Raw genomic sequence first — 24,706 nt, 5'->3', positions numbered from 1 at the left:
TTGATCAAAACAGCCGAAAGGAGAAGCTAACTCCTTGATCAAAGGAGCAGAAAGGAGAAGCTAACTCCTTAATAAAAAGAGCAAACTGATTGTCCTTCGGAATGTCCCTCGGAACGACCCTTGGAAATTTTTGAGCTAACTTGAGTTGTTTTGCAGATATGCTGTAATTGCGAACGATTACTCTCTTTCAAGAAGGGGAGATGTAACAAACTACTAACGTGTTAAAGCCTAAAGAATGGAGCCAACTTATAGATGTGGCCGAGGGGCCTAAACTGTCACAAAGTGATGACGTGGCTGCCCGAGAGCAGAAACCCTAACCCTAATTTCTGCCCAAAACCCTAATTGCTGAAACCCTAGCCCTAAAACCTTCAAACCCTAATTCTGCTGCCAAAAACCCTAAAACTGTAGAAACCCTAACCCTAACCCTAAGGGCAGCAGGGAGATTTCCGCGTTTTGTGTTGGTTGATGACGTGGCAGGCTGTACGGATTTCCGTGGTTTACGGTGGCAGCTTTTTGGCTTTGCTTTTGGACCAGAAGCTTTTGAGTTTCGAAGGCTTTTAATTGTAATTGCTTTTTAGGCCAAGGGCCTTTGAATATGAGGTTAGGGCTCATTCTCTGGCATGCTTCCTGGAGAAGGTGCAGAGTCTGGAGTAGCGGCTTGTACTGTGTTGATGCAATATAAAGAAATACCGAAAGGGGCGCCAAGGTTTGGGGCCAATACTCTCTAGGGTGGAATTCCGCCGCTTCGTGTCGCGTGTCATCTCTCTCTATTTCAGTTCAGTTGTTATTGAAGTGCTAAAAGTCTATTCAGTCTGTTCTTTTCTATTGGCACGTGGTGCCCATCTTGTGACAGTGCTCATGATGTTGCCCCTCTGGAAACTGTTCAAAGATCCTTGCGAAGTCTTCATCAGTAGCGTAAAGGTTCCTTCATGTCATCAAGCTCATGATGATAAGGAATTGACACAACTGAAATTTGTGGCTTTCTTGATAACGCATCAGCCACAACATTCTTCTTGCCTTCCAAATGCAGTGACCTCTTTCTTTTGCAAAGCATGAAGGGGTGAAGCTATCTCTGCAAAATTCCTGATAAACCTTCTATAGTATGAGCACAATCCCAAGAAGCTTCGGACATCATGCACAGTCTTTAAGTCTGGCTGTCTTAATAGCTTCAAGCTTTGTGGGATCCATTTGGACACCATCCTTTGACACTATGTGGCCAAGAAAGTGGATCTCTTCCAGGAAGAATTCTCTTTTCTTAGGATTGACAAGTAACTTGTGATTGTGCAGCTTTTCGAACACAATGGTCAAGTGACGCCTATGCTCCTCTTCATTCTTCAAGTAGACTATCATGTCGTCAAAGAATGTGCCAACAAACTTCTGATGCGAGCGGATTATCCGGTCCATCATTCTATTGAACGTGGCAGGAGCATTTGTAAGACCAAATGGCATCACTAAGAACTCATAAAGACCAAACGTCGTTCTAAACACAGTCTTGTGCACATCCTGTGGCCTTACACGAATCTGATGGTACCCACTCTTGAGGTCTATCCTGCTGAAAATTGCAGCACCCTCTAAACGGTCACGAATATCATCACTACTTGGGATAGGAAACCTGTTCTTGATGGTATTCTTATTCAACGCCCGGTAGTCAATACACATGCGCCAAGAGCCATCCTTCTTCTGCACTAAAAGCACTGGGGAGCAGAAAGGTGAAGAACTAGGCTGAATCAGCCCCTTCTCTAAAAGCTCCTCTACCTGGCCCATAATCTCTTTCTGCTGCACCGCCCTAACCTTGTAGGGAGGTCTGTTCGGTAGGCTACACCCTGGCACCAAATCTATCGCATGGTCCTTAGGCCTCTCCGGCTGCAATTGCGACGGTAATGAATCAGAAAATCAGTCATTAAACTCTCGCAAAAAAGATCACGTGATGTTTCAGATAATTGTTAGTCAAATTTATCTATGTTAGATAAAGAAAGGTCAAGTACACAGAAAGATGATTTTTAATTACAGAAGTGATAGCTGAAGCAGATACAATAGGGACATGCTCCCCTTTAAGCTTTACATTTGAAACACGAGTTTTGCCCTAATGTTGAAGGGTGATCGTCTTGTCGCAGACATCCAGCACGCCATGTGTTCGGAACATCCACGGAATTCCCAGTAGCGCATCGCACCCTTCCAGTGGCATGATATAAAATTCTTCTGTGTCCACATACGACTGAATATGCAGACGCAACTTTCCAATGATGGGAGTAGCACACTCTGAGTAGCCAGGATATGCCAGCGCTGCCTTTGCCGTGTATCCCATCTCTTCAGCTCTGATGCCCAGCTTCATATCTAACTCTGGTGGGATTAAGTTTGCTTTGGCACTTGGATGAAAGAAGATGAGTGCCGTTTGATCTCCGACTTTACCCCATGCTCTGCAGAACTCGTTGGCATCTCTGCTTGGCCTGTCACCCACCATATCTGGCACCAAACCTGCCGTGGGCTTAGGCTTCTTATCTTCTTTATCATCCGAATCAGCTGGCCTTTTCCTTTGTGGACAATCTGCAGCAAAGTGACCAGGCTGCTCACATATAAAGCATTTATTTTCAGCCATCAAGGCCTTCTTTTCCTCGAGCGACTTGCGCACAGAAGGTTTTCTTTTTGGCTACTTTGCATGTGCTCCAAAAGTCCCGGCTGAGTCCTTATCCTTGTTGTCCTTTTTTGACCCTTGCGGTGCTTCAAGAGCCGTTTTCACAAAGGGCTTCTTTGCTGAAATTTTCTCTTGCTGTCCCCCTTTCGCGTTGCCCAGGAATTCACTGTCCTCTCCCTTCAACAAGGCAAGACCAGTGTTGGCAACTTTCATAAGCTGAGTGAGGGTAACCACTGTTCTTTGTACAGTAATCCCGAAGCCCTTTAGGTAGCCCACAACAATACTTCTCAATCTACTCTGTCAGTGGTACAAACCTATCGGAGGTTACTGAGAGCAATGATTTGCAAAACTTCCCAACTCTTCTAGGCTCTTGCAAGTAGTCTCAGTGAGTTGGTGCCAATCCGTCATGACATTGGCTTCAAATTCATTTGACAGCCACGCAGATGCAAACATTTGCTTGAAGTATACCCATGTGGCGGGTGCCTGTCCTTGCATCAAGAGGGTTGTCCACCATATAAGCACATTACCTTTCAAGAAGGTGGCAACTTTCCTGACCTTAGAGGCCTCTGTAAAATTTCCCCCTGCATAAGGTGTATCAAATTGCTGGAGGAAAGTGTGAGCCTCCGTGTTATCCTCAAAGCCTCTGAAAGTTTCAAACTTTACAGTTGCACCACCTTTGTATGCTTTTGGTTTCTCCAGTACCCCCAAATTGTCATAGGGAATTGCCTCAACATGGGCAGTGTGATAGGAATCACCGGCGTGCCTTGGTCATTGATATTTTGCATCATAAATGCCATATCTGGTTGCTGTCCAGAAAAACCAGCCATGCCAAAATTGCCATGTGGCACCCCAAAGTGTCCCTGGCTGCTCTGAAAGCCTTGCTGCATGCCGATGCTACCATACATGGGGTTTGGCATCATGCCTTGCATACCCCCAAACACTGTTCCTAGCATATAATGCTGGTTTCTAGGCCCATAACCAGCCATATTTTGGAACACAGATCCACCCCCGAAATACCCAGGATGTATCGTGGGTGGTGGAAAAACCTGATGCATTGCCTGGAAACTGGTTCCGTGTCCTTGTAACACAACATGCAGGCTTGGAAAGGTGGCGGGCTGAACTGGCAAAGCCTGTAGAATAGGCGTCCTAACCACCTGTTCATGGACGGAAGGAACCTGTTTTGGAGCTCCTGACTCCGCAACATGTGAGTGCTCCCTATCCTGTTGGGATGCATGAAGTACTTGGGCTTGAGCCTCAACAGGCTCCACAGGCTGTGCTAGCTACCTTGTTTGCTGTGGCACTTGTGGCGCTTGCAAAAACTCCATAAACCTAGGGTTCTGCACTGGTCGAGAAAACACGTTCACAGCGGCAACTAATGGAGTCTTGAACGTATCATCTTCAAGTTGCCCAATCATAAAATCCTGCACTAGAGGAGCATTCACATCGGTAGGAGGTACAAATAGACGTGGCCATGAACTCTCGCCAACCTCAAACACTGTAGGAATTGCCTAGGTGTCCTGTGAAGAGGAACCCTCCTCTATAATGCCTTTCCCTTTGTCCGCCATAGTGTAATCCCGCGTTCCTGTACTCCGTGTCTTCACCAAAAACCAACCGAGGCTCACTTCTTGAGAAAAAAGCGATTCTGTCCCGGCGACGGAACCATGAATCCGGCCCATAGGGCGGTAGACGTAGGTTTTTAATGGAAATTTTACTTTAAGCTTTAACACACAGAGAAACCTTGCAGAAGGAACCTGTAACGGGAATTAACACCTTAAAGCACACATGGCCCAGAAGGTAGAATGCTCCGAGCAGACGTCGACAACCTGGAGGCCCCAAAAATTGGCGCCCCTTTCGGTATTTCTTTATTCCTTTAGAGGGTAGAGTTACAGAACTAGAGTCCTGGGGATCTTCACTTGTATCCAACCAGATCACACGTGTTCTGGCAAAATTTCGGCAGCATAACGGCCCCAAAACTCGCCCTGAACAAATCCCTCTGCTGGAACTTGCTCCCAATGACATAAACCCTCTGTTTTAAGCCAAAAAACAGCATTTACAGCTCGCTGTATTTACTGGTTTTTACCCTGTTTTCAGCCCTAAACAGTCTCGGAACTGTCCTCTAACAGTGGGGCTCTGTTCCCAATGCTTTTGGCATCCATACGGCGCCAAAAACAGCGCATAACCAGCACTGAAATTGCACTTGTAACGTGAGGTTATCACCCTCACCGGTGCCTGCTTTTGGAGTAGCAGTTAGCTACTTCTGTTCTTGTTCAGAGAGGCTCTTGCCTCGTCACAGAAGCATATGACCACACAACTGTACATAGGTCAAATGAAGAGTCCTCTTGTGGGGCATCACATAACTGTAGGGAGGGGGGAGAGAGAGAGAGAGTAGTGAATTGTGCAAGGCTTCAGTTCTTGCAGTTCATTGGACATAGAGGGTAAGCAAGCACACATAGCTTTGGTACCTACAACGATCCACCATACGGTTGAAAATGTAGCCCAATGTTTAATTTTAACGCTTCTCTCTCGCTTAAGTTGGAAAATGCCCAAAAATGTGCCAAGTGGCATTGATGCATGGTTTTCCCGTTTTGTACCTTTTGGTCTAAAAATATCTCAACCGGTTGCTCAGTTGACTTAGCGGCTGAGTAATAAAATGTTTCTCTTGTCATTCTGGAGCTAATGACGTGAATAGATTTCAATTTTCATGGCCCAAAATAGCAGTTCCCTAAATTTTAGGAGATACTTCCATTGGACTCTCACTGGTCATCTGACCATCTTTCACCACTCAGACCACATCCAAAAATGCAATGTAGCCCAGTTCTCGAGTGATTTTTTCTTGGTGACCCCACCTTGGCATTGTGCCTTTATTGAGTTAATTTCCTAGTATCCACCAACTGATTAAGTGTGGCGAGGGGACCTAAATGACTTTGAACTGAGCCTAGACACTCTCTTATTACTCGGATTTCAGTGCCGACCAACCTCCAGTTTGCAAGTGAAACTATCGTTTCACACTGGCCATACAATGTCCTCCATTTGCAACTTCAAAAAGAGGTCTCAAAAATTAAATAAAAGTCATTGGAAAAAACCAACAACTAAGGTTAGTAGTTGCCACGTCCTCGTGACACAAGCTACAATGGGCACGAATTTTCAGCCGCATAGATCTCAAGAGCGGCTACAACCAGATTCATCTTACTACTGAAGACATACATAAGACTGCACTCTGAACAACTTTTGGATTGTATGAGTTTTTAGTAATGCCTTTCGGCCTTACTAACGCTCCAGCAACTTTCAATCGAATGATGGACCGAATTTTTTGTCCTCGCCCCACAACCTGCTTCGGTTCATGATGTCCAAAGTTTCCTTGGCCTCTGTTTGTACTACAAACGCTTTATTCGCCATTTCGCTCATGTAGCTGCACCTCTCCATGATCTCACAAAGAAAAAGACATCTTTTGTATGGGGCTAAACAGAAGGAAGCTTTTGAAAAGTTTAAGTACCTTCTCACCCATGGACCCATCCTTATTGTGCTCGATCTTCGAAAACCATTTGAAGTGCATTTTGATGCTTTAGGTGAATGCATTGGCTTTGTTCTTAATCAAGAAGGCCATGCAATAGCTTATGAAAGTACACGACTTTGTGATGAGGAGCTTCATGCTTCCATCTATGGGAAGGATCTCATGGCAATCATTCATGCTCTCTTAGTTTGGAAACACTACCTTTGGGAGCAGATTTTTTGATAATAAATTCTACACACTTCTGGAAGTAAGTATGTGGTGGCTGATGCTGTCTCTCGATGGCTCCAAGTAAATGCCATGACAAGTATACATCATCAAGAGTTGGAAACTCTACCCCAGATGTACCTCGACGACCCCGATTTCGGTTAAATCCGGCAACAGCTACAAATTGGTACTGAAAATTTTCCCTACTCTATTATAATAAAGATACCTTTATTTTCATTAGGCTCTTTGTGTGGCGCGCCAACTTAGAACAAAGGTAATAGGTGAAGCACATGCTTCTCCTTATGTAGGACACATAGGCATAATGTCCACGACACAAGCCTTAACAAAATATTTTTATTGGCCAAAAGTACGAGCTGACATAGAAAAATATATTAGAGAATGTGTACCATTCCAAAAAGCTAATATGATTGCCATAAGACTCTTGGCTTGCTTCAACCCCTACCAGTTTCTCAGGTTTCATGGGAAAACATTGCCATGGATTTTATAATGGATTTACCAAGAACTCCGAATGGAAATGATGCAATATGGACTATTATAGACAGATTCAGTAAGCAAGTTGATTTCAATCCGGTAAGAAAAACCATTAAAGCTGATTACATGGCCAAGATCTTTTGGCCCATATTTTTGAGCATCAAGCCCAAAACGATTATCAGTGATCGCGACCCACAAATGACCAGTAACTTCTGGCGAGCACTTTTTATGAACTTAAGAACTAAGCTGAATTTTCCTTCGGCTTATCATCCTCAGACAGATGGACAAAGCGAAATCGCTAACTCTACAATCCTAGACATTTGAAAGTGCTATATCTCACATAACCAACAAGAATGGGAGATGTCACAGACTTGGGTACCCCAAGTAGAGAATCCGACACGACACACGAGATAATCACTTCAAATACTTCACAGCTTTAAAATCACGGTTCAATTTGAGACGGCATGGCTCGGCGTAGTTCCGTGCCCAGAGGTATTGGCCCCAAAGATTGGAGCCCCTTTCGGTATTTCTTTTATATTAATGCTTGATCAAAGTTACAACTCCCGTAGGTCCTCGGCTCTCAGACTCTACGTCCAGATGCTCTGCAGAGTGAGGCCCTTGGGTTTCTTTTATTCTTACAAAGGGTTGCCAAAAGCAGTGTCCCAAAAGCAGTTAAACTCAAAAGCAAACTCTCCCAAAAGCAACTAGTTCTCAAAAACTGGCAAAAAGCAGCCAGCACTAATTACGGAATTCCGTACAGCTACCACGTCAGCATGTCAACGCGAATTGCAGGTGTCCGTATAGCTGCATTGTCATCAGCCAGTCATCGCAATTTCCGGACAGTCCGTACAGTCTGCCACGTCGTCTGTTGTTGTGTGTGTATGTCTAGGCAGTACTGCCACGTCATCATTTTGTGACAAGAGAAATATCTACATCTCTTAGCATTTGGCTATAATAACACTTTACATTGCTCTACAGGAAAAGCTCCTTTTGAGGTTATTTATGGCAAACCAAATTTTCCCCAATCCTTCTCACCAACGATAAGATATTCGCAGCAGCTGATGAATTTATTAGAGATCTAGATATCGCTTACACACTCAAGTGAAGCGTGCTATCCTTAGATCTCAAGAAAAAGCATAAGAAAGCAGCAGATAAACATCATCGTGATCTCGAGCTAACTAAAGGACAATTTGTTCTTTCCAAGTTTGATAAAGCGCAACTTAAGAAACATGCCAATCAGAAAGAAAAAGTTGTAAAACTTTCCAATAGATATTATGGCCCGTTTAAGATTACAGAACTGATAAATGACGTAGCATTTAGATTGGATTTTCTAGAGACTTGGAAAATCCATAATGCTTTTCACGTGAGCCTTCTACGACCTTCTGTTGGCGAACCTCCTACATATCAGTTATTATAGAAGATCCCCCTGAGGTAGATGAAACTGAAGAAATATTTCTTCTAGAACAGATCATTCACCTTGAGAAGCGCCAACTAAAGTCTGGAAGAACTCATCGTAAGTACTTAGTAAAGTTAAAGAATTACTATCCTCTAGATGCTCAATTATGACGGAATTAGAATTGCAAGATTTCCAAGACATCCTGCATTAGTATCATGAAGCCCTACAGTTAAGAATAACTGTTCAGAAGCCAGAGGGATGTAATATTTTTATCTACGGTTGCAGATCAATGAAAATGATTTTTGTGCACACATAATGAATTTATGAATTTATTGGTACCATCTATGAACGGGTAAATTTTTTGGTGCAATGTGCCATCTGGAAATTTATCCGTGTCTGGATAGTATGATAAGTAGAACAGGAACCGGACGCAGCGCAGAATAGCAGAACAAGCACACGAATAAGATGGTGTCCTCAGTTCGCTCAAAAAAGCTATAATTTAATAGTTTTTGCAGTGGCCGCCCACGAAGTTGTCAGTCGGACATAGTAGAAATACGATCCGCCGCTCAGCTACAACGTGAGAAATCTGCAAGACTAGCATGGAAATTTTTACGATCTCTCTCTCTCTCCCCTCATGCAGCGCCAAATGGCCAATTTTCCTACAAGACTATAAGAAAGGCCTAGCGCTACCTCCTGGTGGTGCTCTGCACCAGTTTCACTCACACAGAGAGTTTCCTCTCTCATCTCTCAGTTCAGCCCATTCTCTCTTTCTTCACGATTTTCTTACTCTGTAGTCCGTGAAGGCCGTGTAGGGGCTGTGAAGCCCGTGACCGAGGCAGAGTGCAGCCATAGGAGCTTGTGTGCCCCCTGTGGGGAATAGTTGCACTCAGACAAGCGCACTACTGGCGGGCCACAAAAATTTCAGCATCATGACTGTCCAGAAGCATATTTCAGCCAAGGAGAACTCGTGTCGCATCTCCCTTCTCAGGTAGTATATCTGAAGGGAAAGAAGAATGTAGTCGCAAATGTATCCTCTCACAAGACACAGAAGTCTGTTGTCAGTTCGGTTCATCATTGTGACTTCGATGTGAAGTAGAAGCAACATGCTATAGGCTCTGATTTTGGTGAGATCTTCAACAAGGTAGAGAGTGGGAAGAGAGTTTCTGCATCTTCTATGAAAGAAGGTTTTTTGTTGTGAAGACTATGTTGTGTGTTACTCGTAGTCTTAGACAAAAGGGATCGATGTAGTGTCACAATCTCCTTTTGGGCAAAGAGGTAGGGTGTTGACAGATACTTCTATTGGCCAATTTGTGCGTACTTGTATGGTATGTCAAAGTGAAGTACGAGCGGCAGAAAGTGATAGGGTTCCTCAAACATTAACGGATTCCGAATCACCCTTGGGAGAGTATTGCAATGGATTTTGTTTTGGATCTTCCAAAGACTCAGAGCTATAGTGGATAGATTCATCAAGCAGACTCATTTTGTACCAGTGTGAAGGTTGATCACTTCACAAACCTGTTTGTCTCACACATCTTTGGTTGTATGGGATGTCTACATCTATTGTTCCGGATAGAGATTCATAGCCCACGAGTTTGTTTTAGAGGGCAGTATGTGCGAATGTAGGCACTATGCTCAAATTCTAGTTATAGTTTCATCCACAGATCGATGGGCAATCAAAGATTATTAATTTAGTAGTGTTGAACTTGTCACAAAGTGATGATGTGGCGGACAACAGAAACCCTAATTTTTGCCAGAAACCCTAATTTCCAAAAATCGCGGAGGCATTTGTAAATTTCTTTATATATGATGAGCGACGCGAATTTTGCTTCAAAAAAAAAAAGAGAGAAAAGACTCTCTAAGAGAGAGAGAGAACTGATGCTTTTTATTTTAAAAAGCTTTTGGGGCTCTGCTTTTGGGCATCCCTTGTATCTTTAAATAAGTGGTGAGGGCTTCACTTCTGAGGGCATCTGGACGCAGAGTCTGAGAGTGAAACCCTAGCCACTCTCTTGTACTTTGATCTGACTAATATAAAAAGAAATACCGAAAGGGGCGCCAGTCTTTGGGGCCAATATCTCTAGGCACGGAACTCCGCCGGGCCAGTGCAAATCTATTGTGATCTGTGAATTGTTTTGAAGTGGTTATTTGGTGCTGTCGCGGTTGGAGTGTCCAAGTCTGTTACAGTGGTATCAGAGCACGGCCGATTTCTCTTCTACGGGAAATCCGATCTCCGAAATTTTTTTTCCGCGGCACCTATGGCTTCAGGCAATGATCAGTCGACTCCCTCTGCATCTGGAGATGCGGGCTGGGATCACAACGAAGATTCGGACAGAGAGTATGGCCCGCCTCGGCCTACTCAGGCGGAGCGAAGAAAGATGGAGCGTTGTCAATTAATTGGCGATGCAACAAAGATGATGCTCAATTTTGCCAAGGACCCGAAGATGGAAAAATATATGAACCAGACCTCTTTGGAAGAGGTACAGATGGAGTGGCAAAGAACCACACCACCACTCCTGAAACCCGCTCTCAAGAAACCTTCTGCCTCCAAGAAATATACGGAGAAGGAATTGGAGAACGTGGTTGATGCATGGATTGCTCAGCTTTTCGACATGCAAAAGAAAGACAAAAAGCACGGCAAAAAGTAGAAGAAAGGCACTGACTTCCCGGGATATTTGGGTCCTTGGTCGACATTTGACAAGGCAAAGAAATAGAAGAAGCGTGTTCGATTTGAAGAAGTACCCAGTTCTTCTTCTTCTTCTTTTTCTGACAGTTCTTCTAGCTCCTCGGATTCGAGCGAAGAAGACAGAAAAGGTAAAAAGCGAAGCAAGAAGCAACGCTTCGGAAAGGGCAAGAGAAAGGCAAAGAAGGCTTAAGCTCGCCCAGAGATTGATAGTTCTACTGAGGACTCGTCTACAGACAACTCAGATTCTGATGATTGAAAATTTTATGCGAACAAGAAGAATTTTTATAAAGCCAACCAGTATGACTTTCTCGAAGATAAAAGCAAGAAAGTTCGAGAGTTTAAGGAAGATGGCCACTCGATCAAGTTTGATACTTTCTCAGGATACTCAGATGCTTCGAAGGCTTTGTCTTTTATACAATAGTTTGACATCGCTTTCACGGGAGGACGCATTTCAGAGCACTCCAAGATTCGGAGAGCTACCTCTTACTTTAAGGGGAATGCTCGTACCTGGTGGTCCACTCTTCTCTTAAACAAGACTGCGCCAGTTAAATGGTTGAAATTTAAGAAGCTTTTTATTTCTTCTTCGTTGACACAAGAATATGAAGGAGATATACGAGCTGCTTGGAACCATCTTCGGATGACCAAGAAAGACACAAGCAATGCTTATTGTGAAAGATTCTGGAGCTCTTTTCTACCCGCCTCTTCATTCAAGAAGATCTCGCTCAGAGAACAGATTGAGCGGTTTACCTTGCGTCTACCTACAGAGATCCGAGATCACTGCTTGGAGTCATGCGAAGCGGGGCTTTGCCATTCACTCTGGTAGTTTGACCTACCCCACAGATAAGGCCATGACTCAACGAGCTGAACAGACTTCTGGGAATGGAAGTAGAAAGAAAAAGAGCAACCCAGAGAAAAAGGATGCATGACCCAAGCTTACTCTTGAGGAGAGAGCTCGCTTCATCAGAGAGGGGAAGTGGTTTGGATGCGGGGAACATGGACATATCTCCGCGAAGTGCCCTAAAAAGGTGCAGAAAGAAGGCACGCCTACGAAAGAAAAAGGGAAAGGAGAGGCTTTTTCCAAAGCTTAGTATGCGATACTACGGACCTTTCCAAATCACTGACAAGATAAATGATGTCTGCTTCCGATTGAAAGTGCCAGATACTTGGAGGATTCACAATGCATTGCATGTGAGTCTCTTGAAACCTGTTAAGGGTGATGTGCCTGATGATGGGGAGCCTGATGAGCAACTCCGTGTTCCTGAATAGATTTTGGCACATAACTATACGAAGAAAGGTAAAGTCCGAAGGCGGTTCTTGGTTAAGTTCAAGAACTTTCTTGCATTTGATGCGAAGTGGATGGAGGAGGAGGACCTAGCAGATACTCCTCGGATTGTGAAACTTTACCTCGATGTTTTGGTTTAGCATAGTCTACTCCAAACGGAACCCAGAATTCAGCTTGGCCAGAGGTCTGGTGCAATGGGATGCACAAGAGGGGAGTCACTCCGCTCCTTTGTCAATAGATGCCTCGATTTTGATACTAAAGTCACTGATGTCTCTTTGAGCTTCAGGGATATTGATAGCTGACAGTATTCTGCTGGATGACTTTATGAAATGGAATTCTTGATAATGATACTGATTTGTTCTTGACTTCTTGTGAGTGCAGGAACTGATAGACAAAATGACTGCAGCATTTTGGTTTGATTGATCTCGAATAGACATGGTTCTAATAGGGGCTAGTCAATCGGATATCGATGAGGTTCCAATTGGACCTAGATGTGATGGCTAGCTACATTGCCGATAAATCATGGTCTAAGATCCGAATGAATGTTGAATGTCATGTGATGTCTGGTGATGTCCTGTGATGTCGTGTGATGTGACTGTGAATTTTGTACATGTGCTAGATGTGTGTTCCTAGTACGTAGGTACTAACAGTCAGTGTCTGCTAAGACGGTTTATGGCTTTTGTCGGTTCTGCAGGCGTAATCGCGGTCGATTACAATGCTTTCAAGAGGGGGGTATGTTACAAAGTGATGTCGTGGCGGACAGCAGAAACCCTAAAATTCCTACAAACCCTAATTTTTGCCAGAAACCCTAATTTCCGGAAATCGCGGAGGCTGAAATATATATATATATATGAATATAAATGATGAGCGACGCGAATTTTGCTTTTTTTTTTTTTAAAGAAAAGAGAAAAGACTCTCTAAGAGAGAGAGAGAACTGATGCTTTTTATTTTAAAAAGCTTTTGGGGGTCTGCTTTTGGGCATCCCTTGTATTTTTAAATAAGTGGTGAGGGCTTCACTTCTTAGGGCATCTGGACGCAGAGTCTGAGAGTGAAACCCTAGCCACTCTCTTGTACTTTGATCTGATTAATATAAAAAGAAATATCGAAAAAAAGAAATACCGAAAGGGGCGCCAGTCTTTGGGGCCAATATCTCTAGGCACAGAACTCCGCCGGGCGAGTGCAAATCTATTGTGATCTGTGAATTGTTTTGAAGTGGTTTTTTGGTGCTGTCGCGGTTGATTCTTGACTTGGAGTGTCCAAGTCTGCTACAAAACTTGCTAAAGTGTTATATTTGTAAACATGAGTCTTAATGGGAGCGGTATTTACCATTGGAGCAAGGTGCATATAACAACACTTCAGACTTCGACGGGGAAGACACCATTTGAAATTGCCGAGGATGGTTCCATCCATTTTGTGCATCAAGGACAAGTTTTTTTGGCAGATCACTTTGTTCAAGATCTAGAGACCGTCTGTATTAAGGCAAAGGAGGCTTTGCAGAAGTCTCTAAGAACGGTGCAACAAGAGAGCAAACAAGCATAGCTGTGACTTGAAGTTTAAGGAAGGGGATTGGGTTTCTTTGGTTTGAGAAGGCACGCCTTAAGAAAATGAAGGGTAAGGAGAAGGTATTCCCAAAGCTAAGTATGAGATACTATGTTCCCTTTAAGCTTTTGAAAAGAGCAACGATGTATCCTATGGTTCGGAGATGCTGGATACTTGGAAGATTCACAATGCATCCGTCACAAGACGGGCACCACGTGCCAATAGAAAAGAACAAACTGAACAGACTTTTAGCACTTCAATAACAATTCAACTCAAAGAAAGAGACGACACGTGACACGGAGTGGCGGAATTCCACCCCAGAGAGTATTGGCCCCAAATCTTGGCACCCCTTTCGGTATTTCTTTATATTGCATCAACACTGTACAAGCCGACACTCCTGACCTGCACGTTCTTCAAGAAGCATGCTAGAAAATGAGCCCTAACCTCATATTTAAAGGCCCTTGGCATGAAAAGCAATTATAGTAAAAAGCCTTTAAAACTCAAAAGCTTTGGTTCAAAAGCAATGCCAAAAAGTTGCCAGCGCAATTTACGGAAATCCGTACAGTCCTGCCACGTCAGCACCGCCAGCGTGAAAAGCGGAAATCTGTACAGTTCTGCCACGTCAGCAGTCAGCGGAATTTCCAGAAATCTCTGTACAGCTGCCACGTAAAACTGTCAGTGTGTGTGTGGGTCCTGTTTTATTTTAATCCTTTATGTCACTTGGGGCCCCATCGGACGGGGTCCCCATAATTTGGTAGGACTTCTTCTGCTACTTATTCTTCTTAGGGTTTAGGCCCCTTGGCCGACATTTGCAAGTTGGCTCCCTTCTTCAGGGCTTTGACACATCAGCAATTTGTGACAGCATCTCATGTGAGTTTGTTGAGACCTTTCAAGGGAGAATTGCCGGAGGACAGGGATCCAAAGGAGCAGCCCGAGGTAGAAGAAACTAAGGAGATTCTTATCCGTGAGCAAGTCTTAGCACACAAGCAAAGTTAAGGGTAAGCTAGTCATTAGGTATTTGGTGAAGTACAGGAATCATCTGGCTCTTGATGCAAAGTGGATGGAGGAGGAGGACCTAGGAGATACTCCTCAGACATTAGAGCTTTACATTGAGGCTTCTGGTTTAGCTCCAATTGTTCCAAGAATGCAAGTGGTGTCACAAACTGCCTACGTGGCAAACCCGGAAGATCAAACCAGCCTACAGAAGATGGCGGAGGGGCGTAAACCCGAACAAAATAAGAAGACAACGACCCTACCAACTTACTGAAGATGGCCGAGGGGTCTAAAACCCAAAGAGGGAATCCTAACCCTACCCAACTTACCGGAACTGGCCGAGGGGCCTAAAACTTTAAAAACAGCCAGTAGAAGACAAATCGCATGAGCATGATGACATGGCAGGATTGTACGGACCAGCCTGCAATTCAGCTCATGACGTGGCACTTTGTACGGACCAGCCCAATGGGTGCTTGCTTTTGGACCGTAGAGCACTTGCTTTTCATGTACCTGCTTTTGGATAGGCCGAGGGCCTTTAACTAAGTTCTGTGGGCTTTCTCTCTGGCAGTCTACTGTGTGAAGAGCTGTGTGGGCTCTCTGAATCTCTCTCTGGAAGTCTACCGTGTATAGAGTTCCCAAAGCTTGTACCTTGTTAAAGTAATATAAATAAATAATGGAAGGGGCGCCAGGGTTTGGGGCCAGTGCCGGTTGGTAGTGGAACTCCACCACTCTGTGTCTTGTGTGGATTTTCTCTCTTTCGGTTTAGTTGTCTTGAAGTGCTAAAAGTCTGTTCCAGTCTATTCTTTTTTGGTTGGCACATGGTGCCTTTCTGTTTCACGTCGAATCAAAATGGGTTGAATCTGGTGCGGTGCGTGCTGCACGAGAGGGGAGCCACTCCACTCCTATGTCAGAGATTGCCCATTGCTCACATGAGGACAGTCTCAACCAACTTCTCTTTGAGATTTTGGGGGTGCTGATAGGCTAACATTATTCTGCTTTTCGTAGAAATTTGCCATAAGTTGTGGGCTTGTGGTTAGGAATTTCTTGAGGATTGAATGAAACATGTACTCTTTTCATTTGTTGTTTTGGCATGTGTATGTGCTGAAGATGAAATGACTGCAGCATTTTATCTGGTTGCCGGAGTGACGAGATTTAGTGCATCAAGAGATCTGTGAAGGATCAGTTCTGTCTGGATGTGGTGGCTAAACAAGTCATAATGATTACGGTTCATATCTAAGATCCTGACAGGGATAGTGATGTGAATGTGATTATGATTGTTCAGTGACTTGTGTCTTTGTGCTAGTGGATGGTATGAAGTAGTCAAATGCTTGTCTGTATAGCATTGATGTCTACTAAGCTATTCTCTGTCTACTGTATGTTTTGCAGGTGTAATTGAGGGCAATTACTCTTCTTTTTTTTCTTTTCGGGGGGGGGGGGGGGGGGGGGGGGGGGGGGGGGGGGGGTTGTTCTGTAAATTGCGCTGGAAATTCTACTGCAAATCGTGCTGCGATTTGTGAGTGGTGACTATTCATAGCTTTTGGGGCGCCTAGCTTTTGGGCCGCAATGCTTTTCATTAGAACCTTTAAATATGAGCCTTGGGGTCGTCTCTAGCAGATTAGTGTGTGGTCACAAAGAACAGAGTGACTCCCCGACAGTTGTACTCTGTTCTTATCTTTATAAAAGGAAGTTTCCAAAGGGGCACCAAACTTTGGGATCTGGAAGCACAATTTCGCTGCTTCATGCCTCGACTACTTTGAGTTTTGAAGCGCAAGTGTTAGTTTTTGTTCTTTTCGTGTGGTGTTGAGAGATTACCGTCTTGTCAGTACCAAGCCGGTTACATGTTTAGCTTTGATTTTGGGAGGGTGCTTACGAGCCTGGAAAGAAAGAAGGGGGGTGTGGGGGTCGTTCTTGCTCAAGTGGGTGAATAAGGGCTGGTGAAGAGACTTGCGAAAGTTTAGGTCTGTAAAGTTTAATGCGTGATGGGGCTCATTACAAATTAGACTACTGCACAGATGAGGAGATTGCAGATATGAAAGCAGCTTTCAAAACCTTCTGGAGATTCTAAGTGTTAGTACATGTAGTAAGAGTACATGGCAGCAATTTACAAATGATTATCTGAGGATGGGTTTTTGATTGGTTGTGAAGTGTGCAGCACCTATGGCACTCCCAAATTGTCTTGTGACTTTGAGTCAAGTTGAAGAGAAAATTTCTGAGTGTAATGCACGGCCAGTGCAAGTCTCTGAACTGTTTGCTGACATGGTTATTGGATTCCAGATTTTGCTCAAGGGTGGAAATTCTGGTGAATTGAAGAAGGTGAAACGTGCCATCAAACTTGCAGTCTTTGCAGCTTATCATTTGGCATTAGAAACTTCTTTTCTTGTTGATGAAGGTGTTGATTTACCTGAACTCTGTCTCAAATCGCCATTGAGCGTATCTCTCCCAGATAGAAAATCTAAGTCAGACTTGTCTATTTCTACTGTCTCTGGTTCTGGAGGCCCAAGTCATAGTAACCTATCACCAGGAAAGTCAGTTTCACAATCTAATACCTCTTGTTTAATTTCTTCAAGAGCCGATTCTCCTGTAAGCAGTCCTCTCAGGTTGAACACTGGTGAGCCTTTTACCTCCAGCAGAAGTCCAGGACAACAGGAAGTAATCAGAGCAGAAGCTATAGCACTTGATGTAAGCAAAAATGTACTTGGACCCACAGTTTCTGTAAGGAAGGCTTTGTCTGCAGAAAATGTGTGTGAGGTATCACCAGCATCCAAGCACTCTGGTCACAAGGAAGTTGGTGCAGATTCTTGTACATCCTTTTTGGAAGAGGAGGAAAATCAAGCGTCATCTGCACGTGAAGAAGGAATAGGTGGATCATTACAAATGAGGAAAGAAGATTATTTCCAAGATCCAAGTCACGAAGAGTTTCCACCTTCCCCCTCAAATCATCAAAGTATTTTGGTCTCGTTTTCTAGCAGTTGTCTGAGAAAACGCACTGTTTGTGAACGAGGGCATCTCTTCAGGATAAAATACTACGGTACTTTTGACAAGCCACTTGGAAAATTCTTGCAAGATTTGTTTAACCAGGTACGTGTTTTTTAATTAGATCCTTTTGTGAAAAGATGGACATTGTAGCTCTGTGTAAGTTTGTAAGACGATACCAACAAAATTCGAGACACGTTATCTTTTACAGCTTCAAAACGACTTCATCTCTATTAGGGTTGTCTTTACATAAACATATCTTTGTTTCTACAAGCTTCCAATTTTTCATGCTTTGTACAGACTCACAGATGTCTCGCCTGTGGAGAGCTGAAAAATGCTCATGTCGATTGTTACACACACAGGCAAGGCAGCCTAACAATCCATGTACGCAAGGAGGATGAGTCTCTCCCTGGTGAGAGAAAAGAGAAAATCTGGTTGTGGCTCCGATGTTTGAAATGTGCTCGGGTTAATGATGTTCCACCAGCAACTCGTCGGGTAGCAATGTCGGGTGCTGCTTGGGGTTTGTCTTTCGGCAAATTCTTGGAGCTAAGTTTTTCAAATCATGCTGCTGCAAGTAGAGTGGCTTCATGTGGGCATTCTTTGCACCGTGACTGTCTTAGATTTTATGGGTAAGCTCGCATGTGGTGTTTAGTTTATGTTGAGGATGGTGGTTGATAGGTTAAAAAACCTCTGTAATTTCAAGGAGTGTGCTAAAACATTTGTTGATTATGGCAGCTCTGGATGTATGAAAGCTTGTATCCGGTACACACCTGTCCATGTATATTCCGTCTACCTGCCTCCATCTAAGCTGGATTTTCATAGTTATGAGCATCAGGAGTGGCTTCAGCAAGAAATTAGAGAGGTAGGTCCTCTGTCCGCATAGGTGTTCTCGCTTATGGAAGTTTGTGGCAAAAGTCACTCTTAATCATGAACATGAACGTCATTGCTTGATGTCAATGTGTTTCTGGAAAGAGCCTATGAAATTAGACCCTATTTTGCAATTGGAAACAAATACCGAGTACAAGGATGGATATCACTGCGATATGTGGAGTACATGCTTATGAATGCTTAACAAAGGGGATGGATGTCATTGATTACTGTTACAGTGTACTAGTCAAGAGGAATCCTCCTCATCCTCTCTGGTGCCTTGCAGATTACAGAAAAGGGGGACCACCTCTTCAAAGACATATTCTGTCGTCTTCAGAATGTCAATGACAAGTTACTTAGTGTGGATGAGAAGTCTCAGGAGGCTAAGTCTCACATTCTAGAGCTGAACGATATTCTTGGAAAGCAAAAAGATAGTTTCCAAGTAATCCATCTTTTAAGTACAGAAGTTATTGACGGTTGTCAATTTTTGAGCTCTTTGGCTACCTGCAAAATACTTTTTTCAACGAAGTTATTGACATCTGTCCTTCATGTTGCAGAGAGCTTTGAATGATGCAGCATCATGTCGCGGTGCTAATCAGCCACATGCTGATATCTTGCGACTCAACTTCATACGCCGCAGCCTTTCTAACTGCTCGGCTCTTTGGGAGAAACGAATACAAAGCCTGTCATCTTCTTTGAAATCACCAAGGTCATTCCCAGGTTTCGACTCGGGACTGATTGGAGATTCATTGATTTCTTTCCTGAAGGAAATCAGTTTTGGTAGTGCCAGAAATCGCTCTCCTTTTGTAAGTAGAGAGCCTTCTGTCACAGGAAGTCCAAAGTCAGAAGTTCAGGGTTCTGGTCATTTTCCTTCAGAGAAGAGCAAGTCGTTAGATGGATTTTTATCCTTCAATAATGCAGATGCTAGTACTGGAGGCCTGGAGTCAGTTGCTGTGTCATCGTCAGCACTCTCGTCAGCAGAGGAACCTTTGGTCTTACCAAAATCACCTGGTAAGACAGCTGAAATTACGAATCCAGTTGCAGCAATGGGGGAAAGGCTTCATTCTTTCAGCAATTTTTTGGAGGGAAGTAACTCTCAGACAGGGACTGTGACAAACAATGCCACTGTATTGGGAGGAGGGAGTGGGGTGCATAGATCGCTATCAGAGGGCCACTTTTCTGCTTTTAGAGATGTTTCAGCAACATTTGATGCCGCCTGGACTGGTGAAAGCCAGACTCAAGGTGAGTTTGAGTTTGATTTATCATCTGTCGAAAAGGATAAAGCCAATGCAGAGTTGGATGTTTCTTCATCTGAAGGGAGCAAGTCAAGTTCAGATACCTCTGATGAAGGTTCTTTGGAACTTTGCATTCAGAATCTCAGTCAGCCTGACGACGTATTCCTGACGAGTACACTTACGTCACCTGCCAAGTCAGGGCTACCGTCTGACATTGAAAGCTGGGTGGGAACACCATATTTGAGCTTACCAACACCTTACAGTGACAATGTGGGTAATGCTTTGTCAGCGACATCTCCTGAAGCAGAGGCACAGCTGGCCAATTCGCCTACACTTTCGACTGCAGAGCAAGGACAAGCACAGGAAGGGGTCACAGCATCGCTTTTTCCAGATATTGATGAGCCAGTAGTTTCTGTGTATGATGATGAACCGACCAGTGTTATTGCTTATGCAATTACTTCGCATGAGCATCAGACTCATTTGTTTGGAAAAGCAGATAAACAACGAGAGAAGGACAAGGATTCTAAAGATAATAGAGAGTCGGAAAACATATTGTCAGTTTTGAGCAGTGGGATCTCCCATTCATTTCAACGTTCAGAGGGAAGGTTGGAGCATGTGAGTACAAAACAGGGCAATGTTTCAAGCTCCTCCTTTGAATCATTGCCAGATGATCCACTTTTGGACTCCAGAGCCTCTCATGTAAAAGTTAATTTTACTGATGATACTACACAAGGCAGAATCAAGTATGCTGTCACGTGTTATTATGCAAAGCAGTTTGATGGTCTAAGAAAGAGATGTTGTAAAAATGAGTTGGACTTCATTAGATCTCTTTGTCGTTGTAAGAAATGGGGGGCACAAGGTGGAAAAAGCAATGTGTTTTTTGCCAAAACTGCAGATGACAGGTTTGTTGTCAAACAAGTCACTAGAACGGAGCTCGATTCATTCTTAACATTTGCTCCAGCATATTTCAAGTACATTTCTGATGCACTTGGCACAGGGAGTCCTACATGCCTTGCAAAAATACTTGGGATATACCAGGTTAGTTACTTGCCATATCGACCCTTTGTATGGTTACCCTTCCTGGAAGCTCTGCCTCATGCCTAGGCACCTCATTGCAAAATCTGGTGTTACCTTTTATGTGACAGGTGACAGTAAAGCATGCCAAAGGCGGCAAAGAGTTACGCATGGACTTGATGATAATGGAAAACTTGCTGTATGGACGACAAGTTACCAGAGTCTATGACCTGAAAGGCTCCTTAAGGTCTCGCTACAATGCGGATGCCACTGCGAAGGATGCTGTGCTTCTTGATCAAAACTTGCTAGAATCCTTGCAATCTAGTCCTATATACATTAGCAATAAGGCCAAAAGACTCTTAGAGAGGGCGGTTTGGAATGACACAGCTTTCCTGGCGGTGAGTTCTTAGGTCGAAATCTCTGCTATTGCTTTTAGCCACAGGCTTATTGATTCTTCTGTTCCTGGTGTTCTTGCAGTCAGTAGATGTTATGGATTATTCTCTGCTTGTTGGATTGGATGAAGGCAGGCAAGAGCTGGTCCTTGGAATCATCGACTTTATGAGACAGTATACATGGGATAAACACCTTGAGACCTGGGTAAAAACTTCTGGTATCCTTGGTGGCCCGAAGAATGCTCAACCGACGGTGATATCTCCAAATCTGTACAAGAAGAGATTTCGGAAGGCAATGAGCACGTATTTCTTGATGGTTCCAGATCAATGGTCACCAGTCAATGTTATTGCAAGTTTACCAAGTATTGATGATGTTGATGATAGCTATTTAGCTCCTTCTGGAGATCATTTCTAATTGTTTCTGATACTGCAACGGATGTAAATATGTGAAAGGTTAATGTCAGGGATGACATGTTGACTGATACATTCTTTTTGTACACTAGCAATCACCTCTCAGGGAATGGAAGCTTAAGATGAAGCACTGTTGCTTCAGAGAGATTCCTTGGTGTGTACATCATTTTGTACTCTGCAATGTTATACGATCCCTTTGACACTGTACATGATATTAGGGCAAAGGGCAAATATTTCCTGGTATGTAACTTCACCTTTGGTTGGTTGTCAAAAGTGTTACAGAGCTTTTCCTTGTGGGTTGGTTTTGTTCTGTCGATAATCGTGACATGCTCTGACACGAGTATTTTCAGTTGTTCGCTTGAGTTATCCTTCCGTGCAGAATTCCGTTAGATGGTTTTGAATGGCACACATTTCTCAGCTAGGGTACTTGGTGGAGATATAAAGTAATGATTGCATCCTCCAGAATGGTCACATCACTGCGTTGTTTCCAAGGATCGATGCTGATGATCCCTGCATCTACGACTTGCAAGGGTTTTAGGAGCAGATAAGTATTAACTCAGCTTTGAACATTTCATTGAATAGTGTTTTTTCATGTATGCTGACAGGCTGGGCTTTAGTATTTGATTAGAAGCAGGCCTGATCAAACTCAGCAGTGCAAAATGCGCAAACAGCCAAGCGTTCTTGTCTCAAGGGCAGTGTAGTACCAGAGCAGTGTAGGTACTATACTGCAGTGAGCTTCAACTATCTGCCGAGCTCTCTCATCCGAATTGTCAGGGTATGTGAGGCGCCACGCTCTGCAGCAAGTAGAGCTACATGAAGTAACGGTAAATACTCTTTACTTGCTCTCACTCCAGAGGAATGTGCCATCCATGTCGAAAAATTCAAGGGAATTCACTTTTCTCAGATACAGGAGTGATTGTAGTCATCAATATGGGATGATTGAAATATGAAGGATAATAGTAGCCATTATTGCTTGTAATGATCATTGGATTCAGGAAAACATTTCTAGATAGAAATTGATTCAAAGCACATTTTCTTTGCTGCGAAGTTTTTTTTTGTTCTGTAGTGCAAGGAGGGAAGCTTTCATTTATAGCATCGTGCAGCCCCAAGCCATGTCTTTCTGTTTTATTTTAGTAGTAGAAGTCTGTTGATAATGTGGGCAATCGTGCAAAGTAGCTGTTTCAGATCTAAGGGTTGTCCACTCTTTGGTTCGTGAGTGCCAATGCTCTGATTCTATAGTTTAAATGGTAACAGATGCAGCGCTCTTAACCAGCAGAGGATGCAGGTGTTGAGATTTTGGCCTCGTCAAAGCTTAGACAGTTGTGAAGCATCGTTGCAAGGCCGTCTACGTTGTCCTTTGTAAGTCGTTGTGGCTTGGTTCTCAGGATAGAATGCATTTGTGCTGCATGGCTCTCTCCGGGCCCCAGGGTTTATTTTTGTGCTTAAAGTTGTTGTCAAATGCTGGCATTGCACTACGCTTGTTTTGCAGTACTCATGTGAATATTGTTGAAGTACACAGGAAGCCGGCATCATTGGTGGATTTCATTATTTTCATGTTCGTCCACAAGGAGTGGTATGGACTTCAAAGGTTCAAGAGCTTTTAGGGGTGGAACTCTAATGGATTTTTATTGTTTTCAATTGGGGATGACGCAAAAGATTAGTTGAACTTGGCTTTAGATTGCCGTGAGATTGGGTTGAACACAGGGGCCTCCACTATTAGAAACCCCTCTTATATCACATGCGTGCGAAAAAGTATCATTTAAACAACCCCTCTTCACATACATATTTTCATGAATGGAATGACCCCTCTTCTTTTAAGATCTATTTATTTGTTTCCAAAGTTTTTTGTCGATGCAACCCCCCGGAGGTTGAATGAGTTTGTAAGTTTGAAATTTGATTTGACGTGGTCTCATGTCTAATCTCTTGCATTCGTACTTAATTCATTTTCCTCTCATTCATTTCAATTCATGGTATTGAAAGTTACCCTATTCTTAGTTTTGAAATATTGCAATGGGATGGAAGGTGGCTTGATTTCTGCCTAAACAGCTTCTGTAAAGAGAGGATTTATAAAAGAAGAAATTCTCATGTTTTGGGAGGGTAGAATGGGGTATGGTGCTATGTTTGTTGTACACTGGTAAAAGTTTTTATGGTGAACATACAACAATGCATATTTATAGCGATGCATCTCTATGGTTATGTTTCTTCTAGGTTAAAGAAAGTATCTTAACGAAAAAAGTTTCAGAATGTTGATTATCTAGAACTTTGGGAGCTTTGATTGAGCACTTCGCATGTGTGGGTGCATGCGCGAGCCGATCTATCCAATTATGAAGTATATGTGGATTTTTTGCATGTACATATCTATGCATGTGAACATCCACAACAATATAGTGTATGAATGTAAATAACCATTTTACTTGGGTACCATTTTAGTGACTCACAATGGAAATGCTTAATGAACACAAGTACAATGTGCTTAGTATGTTATAAATGAGGTCAATGATGATGAGTAGATGGTGAATTTGGTATGTTAGGATGGTACGCGCTCCGCTGCGACCTTTGATAGAGGTTTCTAGGTATGATGCTAGTGGTGCACTATGTCCTTGTAGGCCTTCAAATTTAGGGCTTCCTTGACCTTTACCTATCTTCGATCACTTAGAAACAATGATAAAGAGGTGAAGTACCTCTCCACACACTCCTTTGAGGTCTCAACTAACCCTCATCAAGCAGCAAGAAAGAAATGCTCAAGTTTTTGCCCGAGATTGGCAAGATCATCAACTCTTGTAACTTACACATCTCTTTAACCTCCTCAAAGCTAGCCCCGTATCACCAAAACTGTCCTTTCCAACCTGTGCGCAATTCTTACAAGTGGTAAATGAATAGACATTTGCAACTAGAATCTCCTTCAAATAGAGTAAGTCGTGATTGGAAGCTACGAGTGTCGTATCCATGGTCCTTAAGAGTGCCAATACATTTCAACATTTTAGGGTGCTACTTCAAGATAAAATAGTTAGCTACTTTCTAGAAGGTAAATGGTAAACTATGTTCACTAGAGAAGTAGTGCATTGCATATTTCCCCACAATTGCA

At 43.3% G+C, this 24,706-nt stretch overlaps 2 protein-coding genes across 4 annotated transcripts in view; both read left to right on the top strand.

Moving 5' to 3' along the window:
- Positions 1 to 21,915, top strand: part of LOC147463074 (1-phosphatidylinositol-3-phosphate 5-kinase FAB1B-like) — an 80,778-nt gene extending 58,863 nt beyond the window's left edge. For all 3 annotated transcript variants that reach the window (XM_086487102.1, XM_086487086.1, XM_086487095.1), the window contains exons 6-12: positions 17,004 to 17,807; positions 18,003 to 18,331; positions 18,438 to 18,564; positions 18,856 to 19,011; positions 19,127 to 20,842; positions 20,950 to 21,216; positions 21,296 to 21,915. In XM_086487102.1, the coding sequence (XP_086343228.1) occupies positions 17,004 to 17,807; positions 18,003 to 18,331; positions 18,438 to 18,564; positions 18,856 to 19,011; positions 19,127 to 20,842; positions 20,950 to 21,216; positions 21,296 to 21,625 (3,729 nt within the window). In that variant the 3' untranslated portion in view covers positions 21,626 to 21,915. The remainder of the gene's footprint in view (positions 1 to 17,003; positions 17,808 to 18,002; positions 18,332 to 18,437; positions 18,565 to 18,855; positions 19,012 to 19,126; positions 20,843 to 20,949; positions 21,217 to 21,295) is intronic.
- On the top strand, positions 21,830 to 23,540 carry LOC147463073 (uncharacterized). Its single transcript, XM_086487114.1, has 7 exons — positions 21,830 to 21,861; positions 21,972 to 22,006; positions 22,250 to 22,334; positions 22,441 to 22,445; positions 22,876 to 22,906; positions 22,962 to 22,980; positions 23,141 to 23,540. Exons 1-7 carry the CDS (start codon positions 21,830 to 21,832, stop codon positions 23,237 to 23,239), a joined length of 306 nt encoding a protein of 101 aa, XP_086343240.1. The 3' UTR covers positions 23,240 to 23,540.
- The last annotated feature ends 1,166 nt before the right edge of the window (positions 23,541 to 24,706 follow it).

The sequence above is a fragment of the Adiantum capillus-veneris genome, chromosome 2 (assembly GCF_014529385.1).
Source record: "Adiantum capillus-veneris isolate H3 chromosome 2, ASM1452938v2, whole genome shotgun sequence".
Taxonomy (NCBI): Eukaryota; Viridiplantae; Streptophyta; class Polypodiopsida; order Polypodiales; family Pteridaceae; genus Adiantum; species Adiantum capillus-veneris.
Note: the sequence above shows the minus strand (reverse complement) of the source record. Positions and strands in the feature narration are given on the sequence as shown.

Bases quoted from the DNA above. Each gene is read 5' to 3' on its own strand.
- LOC147463073 (XM_086487114.1), top strand. From the start codon at position 21,830: ATGATATTAGGGCAAAGGGCAAATATTTCCTG. The intron at 21,862-21,971 runs GTATGTAACTTC...GAGTATTTTCAG, and splicing joins CAAAGGGCAAATATTTCCTG to TTGTTCGCTTGAGTTATCCT. The intron at 22,007-22,249 runs GTTAGATGGTTT...GTATTTGATTAG, and splicing joins ATCCTTCCGTGCAGAATTCC to AAGCAGGCCTGATCAAACTC.